The following is a 15,159-nucleotide window of genomic DNA, read 5'->3' on the forward strand; positions in this document are numbered from 1 at the left end:
AACCATACAGTACAATATACACCCATACAGAACCATACAGAACAATATACACCCATACAGAGCAATATACACCCATACAGAACAATATACACCCATACAGAACCATACAGTACAATATACACCCATACAGAACCATACAGTACAATATACACCCATACAGAACAATACACACCCATACAGAACCATACAGTACAATATACACCCATACAGAGCAATATACACCCATACAGAACAATATACACCCATACAGAATAATATACACCCATACAGAACAATACGCACTCATACAGAACCATACAGAACAATATACACCCATACAGAACAATATACACCAATACAGAACCATACAGTACCATATACACCCATACAGAACAATATACACCCATACAGAACAATACGCACTCATAAAGAACAATATACACCCATAAAGAACAATATACACCCATACAGAACAATACGCACTCATACAGAACCATACAGAACAATATACACCCATACAGAACCATACAGTACAATATACACCCATACAGAACAATATACACCCATACAGAACAATACGCACTCATACAGAACCATACAGAACAATATACACCCATACAGAACAATATACACCAATACAGCACAATATACACCCATACAGAACAATATACACCTGTACAGAACCATACAGAATAATATACACCTGTACAGAACCATACAGAACAATATACACCCATACAGAACAATATACACCTATACAGAACAATATACACCCATACAGAACAATATACACCCATACAGAACAATACGCACTCATACAGAACCATATACACCCATACAGAACATACAGTACAATATACACCCATACAGAACAATATACACCTGTGCAGAACCATACAGAACAATATACACCCATACAGAACAATACGCACCCATACAGAACAATATACACCCATACAGAATATACACCCATAAAGAACCATACAGAACAATATACACCCATACAGAACAATATACACCCATACAGAACCATACAGTACAATATACACCCATACAGAACCATACAGTACAATATACACCCATACAGTACAATATACACCCATACAGAACCATACAGAACAATATACACCCATACTAGGGCTGGGCGATTAATCGAATTAATTCGATTAATCGCCCAGACAGTTAGAATCAATTTGATTTTTTGTGAAAATCGTAAATTCGATTTTCACAAAAAATCATTGCGGGCGGCGCGGTAAAGTGTCGGGTCCGGAGAGAGTTGCAGGACTGCGCGGTGAGGTGCAGGGGCGGCGGTCAGGAGAGATGTGGTATCGGCGGCTCCAGCCTCTTCACAGAGCCGCGGCTGACCTCTCCCGCCCCTTACACGTTAGTGCCGCGCTGAGCTGCGTCCCGCTCTCTTCCTTTCACACGTGCAGGTCCCGTTCTGTGGAGGAGGCGGCAGGGATCGCAGCAGAAGGAGAGAACGTCGCTGCCCGCTGTACAGCTCCAGGACCCGCAGCGACGTTCTCTCCTTCTGCTGCGATCCCTGCCGCCTCCTCCACAGAACAGGACCTGCACGTGTGACAGGAAGAGAGCGGGACGCAGCTCAGCGCGGCACTAACGTGTAAGGGGCGGGAGAGGTCAGCCGCGGCTCTGTGAAGAGGCTGGAGCCGCCGGTACCACATCTCTCCTGACCGCCGGCCCTGCACCTCACCGCGCAGTTCTGACACTTTACCACGCCTGCCTAGTCCCCCTCAGCTGCCCCATACCCCCTCAGCTGCCCCATACCCCCTCAGTGTCCCCTCAGCTGCCCCATACCCCCTCAGTGTCCCCTCAGCTGCCCCATACCCCCTCAGTGTCCCCTCAGCTGCCCCATACCCCCTCAGTGTCCCCTCAGCTGCCCCATACCCCTGAGTGACCCCCAGCCGGCTTCATATCCCTCAGTGACCCCCAGCCTGCCCCATACCCCTCAGTGACCCCCAGCCTGCCCCATACCCCTCAGTGACCCCCAGCCTGCCTCATACCCCTCAGTGACCCCCAGCCTGCCCCATACCCCTGAGTGACCCCCAGCCGGCTTCATATCCCTCAGTGACCCCCAGCCTGCCCCATACCCCTCAGTGACCCCCAGCCTGCCCCATACCCCTCAGTGACCCCCAGCCTGCCTCATACCCCTCAGTGACCCCCAGCCTGCCCCATACCCCTCAGTGTCCCCTCAGCTGCCCCATACCCCTGTGACCCCCAGCCTGCCTCATACCCCTCAGTGACGCCCAGCCTGCCCCATACCCCTCAGTGACCCCCAGCCTGCCTCATACCCCTCAGTGACCCCCAGCCTGCCCCATACCCCTCAGTGACCCCCAGCCTGCCTCATACCCCTCAGTGACCCCCAGCCTGCCCCATACCCCTCAGTGACCCTTAGCCTGCCCCATACCCCTCAGTGACCCCCAGCCTGCCCCATACCCCTCAGTGACCCCCAGCCTGCCCCATACCCCTCAGTGACCCCCAGCCTGCCTCATACCCCTCAGTGACCCCCAGCCTGCCCCATACCCCTCAGTGACCCTTAGCCTGCTTCATACCCCTCAGTGACCCCCAGCCTGCCTCATACCCCTCAGTGACCCCCAGCCTGCCCCATACCCACTCAGTGACCCCCAGTCCACCCCATACCCCCTCAGTAGTACTACTACACCCATCATCTATACCTGTACTACTACCACACTCCTCATCTTTACCTGTACTATTACACCCCTTATCCACTATACCCTCACTACTACTCCCTACCTAGATGAAGGCACAAAGAAGATCGCCTATACTATATGGGGGCACAGAGTACATAGGGCACATATTTGGGAAAACTACTTATATGGGGCACACAATGTGTTTGTCTACTACATGGGGGCACAGGGGGAGTACTGTTACACTGGGAAACAATATAGTTGTCTCAAACGTCAATAAAATCTTATCTGATGCTGCAGGGAGAAAAATGTCCTATTTATTTAGCAAAAACAAAAAAATCGAGGTTTAAATCGAGAATCGTCCAAAATTTTTTAAAAATCGAGATTTTATTTTTTGGCCATATCGCCCAGCCCTAACCCATACAGAGCAATATACACCCATACAGAACAATATACACCCATACAGAACAATACGCACTCATACAGAGCAATATACACCAATACAGAAGCATACAGTACCATATACACCCATACAGAACCATACAGAACAATATACACCCATACAGAACAATATACACCAATACAGAACCATACAGTACAATATACACCCATACAGAACAATTTACACTCAAACAGAACCATACAGAACAATATACACCCATACAGAACAATATACACCCATACAGAACAATATACACCAATACAGAACAATATACACCCATACAGAACCATACAGTGCAATATACACCCATACAGTACAATATACACACATACAGAACAATACTCACCCATACAGAACCATACAGAACAATATACACCCATACAGAACAATATACACCAATACAGAACAATATACACCTATACAAAACCATACAGAACATTATACAGTACTCCTATACAGAACCATACAGTACAATATACACCAATACAGAACAATATACACCCATACAGAACAATATACACCCATACAGAACCATACAGTACAATACACACCCATACAGAACCGTACAGTACAATATACACCCATACAGAACTATACAGTACAATATACACCCATACAGAACCATACAGTACAATATACACCCATACAGAACAATACGCACTCATACAGAACAATATACACCCATACAGAACAATATACACCCATACAGAACCATACAGTACAATATACACCCATACAGAACCATACAGTACAATATACACCCATACAGAACCATACAGTGCAATATACACCCATACAGAACAATACACACCCATACAGAACCATACAGTACAATATACACCCATACAGAGCAATATACACCCATACAGAACCATACAGTGCAATATACACCCATACAGAACAATACACACCCATACAGAACCATACAGAACAATATACACCCATACAGAACAAAATACACCCATACAGAACCATACAGTGCAATATACACCCATACAGAACAATACACACCCATATAGAACCATACAGAACAATATGCACCCATACAGAACAATACACACCCATATAGAACCATACAGAACAATATGCACCCATACAGAACAATATACACCCATACAGAACAATATACACCTGTACAGAACAATATACACCCATACAGAAAAATATACACCTATACAGAACAATATACACCCATACAGAACAATATACACTCATACAGAACAATACGCACTCATACAGAACAATATACACCCATACAGAACAATATGCACTCATACAGAACCATACAGAACAATATACACATTTTGTTGGGTATTTTGGAGCATATTGTAAAGTAGTCAGTATGTTGGAGGTCACCCAGCTTTCCCAGCATCTTGTAGTCAGTATGATAGAGGTCACCCAGCTTCCCCAATATCTTTCACTCAGTATAATATGGTCACCCAGCTTTCCCACCATCTTATACTCAGTGGCTGGTAGCCTCGGGGAGCTGCATAGTAGATCTATACTGTGCAGCTGAAAACCATATCAGCACAATTGTGCTAATTGGTTCCCTATAAAGGAGCACTCCAGCCCTTACCTATTATTACCCACCCCACATCAGTGCAGGGGCGGTGGTTGGCACCCTGGGCCTGTACTCCTGCCAGCGGCGATGTTCCAACAATTCGGGTAACGTCTCCTTCCCTTCTGGTCATTTGTGACAGGGAATTCCTACTGCTCTGTGTGAAGGGGCCAGAAGTCACCTTGTCAATGTACGTCTATGGGACTATGGTTCCGTGTCAGCGCTGAGCCGTCCCATATACTTATAAACGAAAGAGATCCCGACCCCGTCACAGCGAGCAGTAGGAATTCCCTGTTTACAAATGACTGAAAGGGCCGAATGTGTTATCAGAAGTGTGAGAACAGTGCCGCTGGAGAAAGTATTGGAGTGGGTGGCATCTACCTTCCCTGCACTGACTGATGTGGGGAGCGTAATAAGTGAGGGCCTAGAGTGGTCCTTGAAGGATGGGCCGCTAGCCGGCTACTCATGGGCCAGTGCTGTGTGCTTGCCCCCCAGGCTAAAATTTGCCAGCCAGCCCCTGCTTCTAAGCCCCTCATACTGCACCATACATGTACGCTTCTAGGCCCCTCATACTGCACCATACATGTTCACTTCTAGGCCCCTCATACTGCACCATACATGTTCACTTCTAGGCCCCTCATACTGCTCCATACAGGTACGCTTCTAGGCCCCTCATACTGCACCATACATGTACACTTCTAGGCCCCTCATACTGCTCCATACAGGTACGCTTCTAGGCCCCTCATACTGCACCATACATGTTCACTTCTAGGCCCCTCATACTGCTCCATACAGGTACGCTTCTAGGCCTCATATATGTACATACGCTTCTAGGCCCCTCATACTGCACCATACATGTTCACTTCTAGGCCCCTCATACTGCTCCATACAGGTACGCTTCTAGGCCTCATATATGTACATACGCTTCTAGGCCCCTCATACTGCACCATACATGTTCACTTCTAGGCCCCTCATACTGCACCATACATGTTCACTTCTAGGCCCCTCATACTGCTCCATACAGGTACGCTTCTAGGCCCCTCATACTGCACCATACATGTACACTTCTAGGCCCCTCATACTGCTCCATACAGGTACGCTTCTAGGCCTCATATATGTACATACGCTTCTAGGCCCCTCATACTGCACCATACATGTACACTTCTAGGCTCCTTATACTGCACCATACATGTACACTTCTAGGCCCCTCATACTGCACCATACATGTTCACTTCTAGGCCCCTCATACTGCACCATACATGTACACTTCTAGGCCCCTCATACTGCACCATACATGTACACTTCTAGGCCCCTCATACTGCACCATACATGTACACTTCTAGGCCCCTCATACTGCACCATACATGTTCACTTCTAGGCCCCTCATACTGCACCATACATGTACACTTCTAGGCCCCTCATACTGCACCATACTTGTACACTTCTAGGCCTCATACTGCACCATACATGTTCACTTCTAGGCCCCTCATACTGCACCATACATGTACACTTCTAGGCCTCATACTGCACCATACATGTACACTTCTAGGCCCCTCATACTGCACCATACATGTTCACTTCTAGGCCCCTCATACTGCACCATACATGTACACTTCTAGGCCTCATACTGCACCATACATGTACACTTCTAGGCCCCTCATACTGCACCATACTTGTACACTTCTAGGCCCCTCATACTGCACCATACATGTACACTTCTAGGCCTCATACTGCACCATACATGTACACTTCTAGGCCCCTCATACTGCACCATACATGTACACTTCTAGGCCCCTCATACTGCACCATACATGTACACTTCTAGGCCCCTCATACTGCACCATACATGTACACTTCTAGGCCTCATACTGCACCATACATGTACGCTTCTAGGCCCCTCATACTGCACCATACATGTACACTTCTAGGCCTCATACTGCACCATACATGTACACTTCTAGGCCCCTCATACTGCACCATACATGTACACTTCTAGGCTCCTTATACTGCACCATACATGTACACTTCTAGGCCCCTCATACTGCTCCATACATGTACACTTCTAGGCCCCTCATACTGCTCCATACAGGTACGCTTCTAGGCCTCATATATGTACATACGCTTCTAGGCCCCTCATACTGCACCATACATGTACGCTTCTAGGACCCTCATACTGCACCATACATGTACACTTCTAGGCCCCTCATACTGCACCATACATGTACACTTCTAGGCCCCTCATACTGCACCATACATGTACACTTCTAGGCCCCTCATACTGCTCCATACAGGTACGCTTCTAGGCCTCATATATGTACATACGCTTCTAGGCCCCTCATACTGCACCATACATGTACACTTCTAGGCCCCTCATACTGCACCATACATGTACACTTCTAGGCCCCTTATACTGCACCATACATGTACACTTCTAGGCCCCTCATACTGCACCATACATGTACACTTCTAGGCTCCTTATACTGCACCATACATGTACACTTCTAGGCCCCTCATACTGCACCATACATGTACACTTCTAGGCCTCATACTGCACCATACATGTACACTTCTAGGCTCCTTATACTGCACCATACATGTACACTTCTAGGCCCCTCATACTGCACCATACATGTACGCTTCTAGGCCCCTCATACTGCACCATACATGTTCACTTCTAGGCCCCTCATACTGCACCATACATGTTCACTTCTAGGCCCCTCATACTGCTCCATACAGGTACGCTTCTAGGCCTCATATATGTACATACGCTTCTAAGCCCCTCATACTGCACCATACATTTACACTTCTAGGCCTCTCATACTGCACCATACATGTACACTTCTAGGCCCCTCATACTGCACCATACATGTACGCTTCTAGGCCCCTCATACTGCACCATACATGTACACTTCTAGGCCCCTCATACTGCTCCATACAGGTACGCTTCTAGGCCTCATATATGTACATACGCTTCTAGGCCCCTCATACTGCACCATACATGTACACTTCTAGGCTCCTTATACTGCACCATACATGTACACTTCTAGGCCCCTCATACTGCACCATACATGTTCACTTCTAGGCCCCTCATACTGCACCATACATGTACACTTCTAGGCCCCTCATACTGCACCATACATGTACACTTCTAGGCCCCTCATACTGCACCATACTTGTACACTTCTAGGCCCCTCATACTGCACCATACATGTTCACTTCTAGGCCCCTCATACTGCACCATACATGTACACTTCTAGGCCCCTCATACTGCACCATACTTGTACACTTCTAGGCCTCATACTGCACCATACATGTTCACTTCTAGGCCCCTCATACTGCACCATACATGTACACTTCTAGGCCTCATACTGCACCATACATGTACACTTCTAGGCCCCTCATACTGCACCATACATGTTCACTTCTAGGCCCCTCATACTGCACCATACATGTACACTTCTAGGCCTCATACTGCACCATACATGTACACTTCTAGGCCCCTCATACTGCACCATACTTGTACACTTCTAGGCCCCTCATACTGCACCATACATGTACACTTCTAGGCCTCATACTGCACCATACATGTACACTTCTAGGCCCCTCATACTGCACCATACATGTACACTTCTAGGCCCCTCATACTGCACCATACATGTACACTTCTAGGCCCCTCATACTGCACCATACATGTACACTTCTAGGCCTCATACTGCACCATACATGTACGCTTCTAGGCCCCTCATACTGCACCATACATGTACACTTCTAGGCCTCATACTGCACCATACATGTACACTTCTAGGCCCCTCATACTGCACCATACATGTACACTTCTAGGCTCCTTATACTGCACCATACATGTACACTTCTAGGCCCCTCATACTGCTCCATACATGTACACTTCTAGGCCCCTCATACTGCTCCATACAGGTACGCTTCTAGGCCTCATATATGTACATACGCTTCTAGGCCCCTCATACTGCACCATACATGTACGCTTCTAGGACCCTCATACTGCACCATACATGTACACTTCTAGGCCCCTCATACTGCACCATACATGTACACTTCTAGGCCCCTCATACTGCACCATACATGTACACTTCTAGGCCCCTCATACTGCTCCATACAGGTACGCTTCTAGGCCTCATATATGTACATACGCTTCTAGGCCCCTCATACTGCACCATACATGTACGCTTCTAGGACCCTCATACTGCACCATACATGTACACTTCTAGGCCCCTCATACTGCACCATACATGTACACTTCTAGGCTCCTTATACTGCACCATACATGTACACTTCTAGGCCCCTCATACTGCACCATACATGTACACTTCTAGGCCCTCATACTGCACCATACATGTTCACTTCTAGGCCCCTTATACTGCACCATACATGTACACTTCTAGGCCCCTCATACTGCACCATACATGTTCACTTCTAGGCCCCTTATACTGCACCATACATGTACACTTCTAGGCCTCATATATGTACATACGCTTCTAGGCCCCTCATACTGCACCATACATGTACACTTCTAGGCTCCTTATACTGCACCATACATGTACACTTCTAGGCCCCTTATACTGCACCATACATGTACACTTCTAGGCCCCTTATACTGCACCATACATGTACGCTTCTAGGACCCTCATACTGCACCATACATGTACACTTCTAGGCCCCTCATACTGCACCATACATGTACACTTCTAGGCTCCTTATACTGCACCATACATGTACACTTCTAGGCCCCTCATACTGCACCATACATGTACACTTCTAGGCCCCTCATACTGCACCATACATGTTCACTTCTAGGCCCCTTATACTGCACCATACATGTACACTTCTAGGCCCCTCATACTGCACCATACATGTTCACTTCTAGGCCCCTTATACTGCACCATACATGTACACTTCTAGGCCTCATATATGTACATACGCTTCTAGGCCCCTCATACTGCACCATACATGTACACTTCTAGGCTCCTTATACTGCACCATACATGTACACTTCTAGGCCCCTTATACTGCACCATACATGTACACTTCTAGGCCCCTCATACTGCACCATACATGTACACTTCTAGGCCCCTTATACTGCACCATACATGTACACTTCTAGGCCTCATATATGTACATACGCTTCTAGGCCCCTCATACTGCACCATACATGTACACTTCTAGGCTCCTTATACTGCACCATACATGTACACTTCTAGGCCCCTCATACTGCACCATACATGTACACTTCTAGGCTCCTTATACTGCACCATACATGTACACTTCTAGGCTCCTTATACTGCACCATACATGTACACTTCTAAGCCCCTCATACTGCACCATACATGTACACTTCTAGGCCTCATACTGCACCATACATGTACACTTTTAGGCCCCTCATACTGCACCATACATGTACACTTCTAGGCCCCTCATACTGCACCATACATGTACACTTCTAGGCCTCATACTGCACCATACATGTACGCTTCTAGGCCCCTCATACTGCACCATACATGTACACTTCTAGGCCCCTTATACTGCACCATACATGTACACTTCTAGGCCCCTCATACTGCACCATACATGTACACTTCTAGGCCTCATACTGCACCATACATGTACACTTCTAGGCCCCTCATACTGCACCATACATGTTCACTTCTAGGCCCCTTATACTGCACCATACATGTACACTTCTAGGCCTCATACTGCACCATACATGTACGCTTCTAGGCCCCTCATACTGCACCATACATGTACACTTCTAGGCCCCTCATACTGCACCATACATGTACACTTCTAGGCCTCATACTGCACCATACATGTACGCTTCTAGGCCCCTCATACTGCACCATACATGTACACTTCTAGGCCCCTCATACTGCACCATACATGTACACTTCTAGGCCCCTCATACTGCACCATACATGTTCACTTCTAGGCCCCTCATACTGCACCATACATGTACACTTCTAGGCCCCTCATACTGCACCATACATGTACACTTCTAGGCTCCTTATACTGCACCATACATGTACACTTCTAGGCCCCTCATACTGCACCATACATGTACACTTCTAGGCCCCTCATACTGCACCATACATGTACACTTCTAGGCCCCTCATACTGCACCATACATGTACACTTCTAGGCCCCTCATACTGCACCATACATGTTCACTTCTAGGCCCCTCATACTGCACCATACATGTTCACTTCTAGGCCCCTCATACTGCACCATACATGTACACTTCTAGGCCTCATACTGCACCATACATGTACGCTTCTAGGCCCCTCATACTGCACCATACATGTACACTTCTAGGCCCCTCATACTGCACCATACATGTACACTTCTAGGCCTCATACTGCACCATACATGTACGCTTCTAGGCCCCTCATACTGCACCATACATGTACACTTCTAGGCCCCTCATACTGCACCATACATGTACACTTCTAGGCCTCATACTGCACCATACATGTACGCTTCTAGGCCCCTCATACTGCACCATACATGTACACTTCTAGGCCCCTCATACTGCACCATACATGTACACTTCTAGGCCTCATACTGCACCATACATGTACACTTCTAGGCCCCTCATACTGCACCATACATGTACACTTCTAGGCCCCTCATACTGCACCATACATGTACACTTCTAGCCCTCATACTGCCCCATACATGTACACTTCTAGGCCCCTCATACTGCACCATACATGTACACTTCTAGCCCTCATACTGCACCATACATGTACACTTCTAGGCCCCTCATACTGCACCATACATGTACACTTCTAGGCCCCTCATACTGCACCATACATGTACACTTCTAGGCCTCATACTGCACCATACATGTACACTTCTAGGCCCCTCATACTGCACCATACATGTACACTTCTAGGCCCCTCATACTGCACCATACATGTTCACTTCTAGGCCTCATACTGCACCATACATGTACACTTCTAGGCCCCTCATACTGCACCATACATGTTCACTTCTAGGCCCCTTATACTGCACCATACATGTACACTTCTAGGCCTCATATATGTACATACGCTTCTAGGCCCCTCATACTGCACCATACATGTACGCCATTTTGCATTTAAGGACTAAACCATTTTGGGCCTTAGAGATGTAATTTTTTTTGCCAATGTGCAGTGTCCCAGAACCCGCTGTCTGTTTCTCACTGTCAGGTTACTTTTGCTATTACAGCCATGCCTGTTCTGGAAACTATTTGCACTGCAGCTGTGACTATATAGTCCCTATTACTCTCAGGTTCCTGTATATTGTATATGTGTTTAACTCTGTGCAGTGGTATGCAAAGGCTGAGGATCACGTGACCCTGCCCTGTAACCATGGTTCCTCCAATGGCCGTAGAGCTTTGGCCAGGTGTACCATGTGACTTCCCCTTGCTGTGGAGTTCCGTCCTCTACCTCAGAGAGGAAGGAAGTGGTCTTCTCCCTGTTCTCAAGGGAGGAGGTTGTGTATTCGGTAGTGACTAAATCCCATACCGCAAAGGGACCTCACTGGGCGCGCGCACACAGCTCCCAGACAAGCCCCGCCCCGGCCGGATTTCATTGGCTGCTCCACTCCGGGCTCCCTATCAGTTAAAATCAGACCCTGACGGACCCCCGACCCTAATCCGAGCGTTTAGTATTAGGGTTAGGGTTGGGGGTCGGATTAGGGTTACTAAAATCATCTAACTATCCCCTTCCCACACAACAACCCTAACCCTCAGGGTTGGTGCTAATCAGGAGGGTTAGGGTTAGGGTTGGGGCTGTGGGGAGGGTTAGACATGAGAATCAGTGGGACATAACCCTAATCCGACCCCCAACCCTAACCCTAATACTAAACGCTCGGATTAGGGTCGGGGGTCCGTCAGGGTCTGATTTTAATTGATAGGGAGCCCGGAGTGGAGCAGCCAATGAAATCCGGCTGGGGCGGGGCTTGTCTGGGAGCTGTGTGCGAGCACCCAGTGAGGTCCCTTTGCGGTATGGGATTTAGATACTACCTTGTGTATTCCTGTCTCCTACCTTCAAGGAGATAAGGTGTCCTGCGGCCCTCTTCACCTTCAGAAGAGTGGACCTGGTGCTCTGCTGTACAGATCCTGGCTGTCCGTCTGCTCAGGTGCCTGGAGTATCTTCTCATCTGGGTGTCGTTCCTGTTATTCATCTCCTCATCAAGTCAAGATTCATACCGCAATAACTCTAAGTCCACTCAGCATCTCTATTCCTCTATCACTACTACTCCCATCATCCGGCACGCTTCACCTCAGCCTATGCAGCACCACCTTAGCTCTGTCTATATAAGTCTGCTATATACCCGGTTGCATCCGGACGAGACTGTTGCTACCAGTTACCTCAGTTACAATAAACCTGTAACCACCGTTGTTACTGAATCCTGGCATTGGTGTCCGTTATCTGGTGCCCTGACTAGGTACAGCGAAGAATCGCATGCCCAGTAGCAATTCTACCGCAGTATCTGCAGACCGGTCCCTCAGCTGTGCCATCCTCAGGCCCTGTACTGTGACAATCCTCTACCCTGCAGCTGCCCCGATTCCTGCCCACTCACAACACCTGCACTGCGAAGTGACCCTCACGGGTCCGGGCATCACATTACACCTGCACTGCCAAGTGACCCCCAGGGGTCCGGGCATCGCTAATGTCACAAGGTTTTTTTTTCATATCCACAATTAGGGTCCATTGGCTTCCCATTGTTTAGAGTGATATCTGTTACAGCACGTATACTTGTACAGCATGGACCTTACGTGTTTGCCTTATTCCCTCTTCGTCCGTTGCGTTACACACTGATCATCTGGATATTCTGTATAACATGAGGCGGCTTCATCCCGCCAGCTCAGCACATATCGGACGTCTTTCCCACCGGCCGCAGAGGCTCATACTCTTACCTGATAACCCCAGCTGCTGCCGCTCTGGTACTTTGCAGAATGGCCGCCGCCTGCACTGTTGCGATTCATGTTGTAGGAATCTTCCAGGGTCTCGTACATTGAACCAACTGGTGAAGAAGAAGATGACAAATTATTTTACTACAAAGCACTATAATAACATGAAAGACACATTATAATAACGCTCTGTGATATCTGAGAGGAAGGTGCCCACTCCCCTGCCGCATGGTAACAGTACAGGGGCCGTCAGCTGCTGCTGGCCATCTAAATGGATGGAGTCTGCAGGTGGAAAGCCGCCATATCTGTGTCTGTTACCAATGACGAGGGCGGCGACACTAGGACTAATGCGCTGCGTCAGGGTCAGAGAGCTTCTCCAGAGCCAAAGAGTCCGACGCTTTGTTCAATAACAGATAAACTGATAGAGATGAATACCAGAGAGATGCCATTGACTTGAATGGGGCTTGTCTGTTTTTTTGTCGATTGTCCCTTTATTTTGCAGGATTTGAGTGGAAAAAATATACCGGCTCAGATGCTGGAAAACTAACAGAGTCTCTCAAACAAACAAACAATAGAAGTGTGAACGGAGCCATAGGACGATTCCACAAGCGGCAGAATTTCTCACAAATACGCAGAGTCTCATCCGCACACACAGAAAATAGTGAAATCCATCACAAACCCACAACGAGGGATGAGAGAATTTACAGGAGGAACAGAGCCAAGCGCTTCCTCCCCATCTGTATTCTGCTCATTGGTGCTGGGAAAAAGATGGATCCAGTCCAACCCGCTCCACTCCTCCCCGGGTGGTGGGTGCACTGTATGGGCGCCCCTGCTCCTGCACTGTATGGCCGCCCCTGCTCCTGCACTGTATAAGCTCCCTGCTCCTGCACTGTATGGGCGCCCCTGCTCCTGCACTGTATGGGCGCCCCTGCTCCTGCACTGTATGGGCGCCCCTGCTCCTGCACTGTATGGGCGCCCCTGCTCCTGCACTGTATGGCCGCCCCTGCTCCTGCACTGTATAAGCTCCCTGCTCCTGCACTGTATGGGCGCCCCTGCTCCTGCACTGTATAAGCTCCCTGCTCCTGCACTGTATGGGCGCCCCTGCTCCTGCACTGTATGGGCGCCCCTGCTCCTGCACTGTATGGACGCCTTTGCTCCTGCACTGTATGGGCGTCCCTGCTCCTGCACTGTATGGGCGTCCCTGCTCCTGCACTGTATGGCCGCCCCTGCTCCTGCACTGTATAAGCTCCCTGCTCCTGCACTGTATGGGCGCCCCTGCTCCTGCACTGTATGGGCGCCCCTGCTCCTGCACTGTATGGGCGCCCCTGCTCCTGCACTGTATGGGCGCCCCTGCTCCTGCACTGTATGGGCGCCCCTGCTCCTGCACTGTATGGACGCCTTTGCTCCTGCACTGTATGGACGCCTTTGCTCCTGCACTGTATGGGCGTCCCTGCTCCTGCACTGTATGGGCGTCCCTGCTCCTGCACTGTATGGGCGCCCCTGCTCCTGCACTGTATGGGCGCCCCTGCTCCTGCACTGTATGGGCGTCCCTGCTCCTGCACTGTATGGGCGCCCCTTCTCCTGC

The 15,159-nt window shown here is 48.7% G+C and overlaps 1 protein-coding gene across 1 annotated transcript in view; it reads right to left on the reverse strand.

The window, feature by feature from the left end:
* Positions 1-15,159, reverse strand: part of PKP1 (plakophilin 1) — a 178,040-nt gene that overhangs the window by 122,446 nt on the left and 40,435 nt on the right. Inside the window, exon 2 of the mRNA XM_069945506.1 lies at positions 13,581-13,687. Coding sequence (XP_069801607.1) covers positions 13,581-13,687 — 107 coding nt within the window. The remainder of the gene's footprint in view (positions 1-13,580; positions 13,688-15,159) is intronic.

The sequence above is a fragment of the Dendropsophus ebraccatus genome, chromosome 11 (genome assembly GCF_027789765.1).
Source record: "Dendropsophus ebraccatus isolate aDenEbr1 chromosome 11, aDenEbr1.pat, whole genome shotgun sequence".
NCBI classification, from domain to species: Eukaryota; Metazoa; Chordata; class Amphibia; order Anura; family Hylidae; genus Dendropsophus; species Dendropsophus ebraccatus.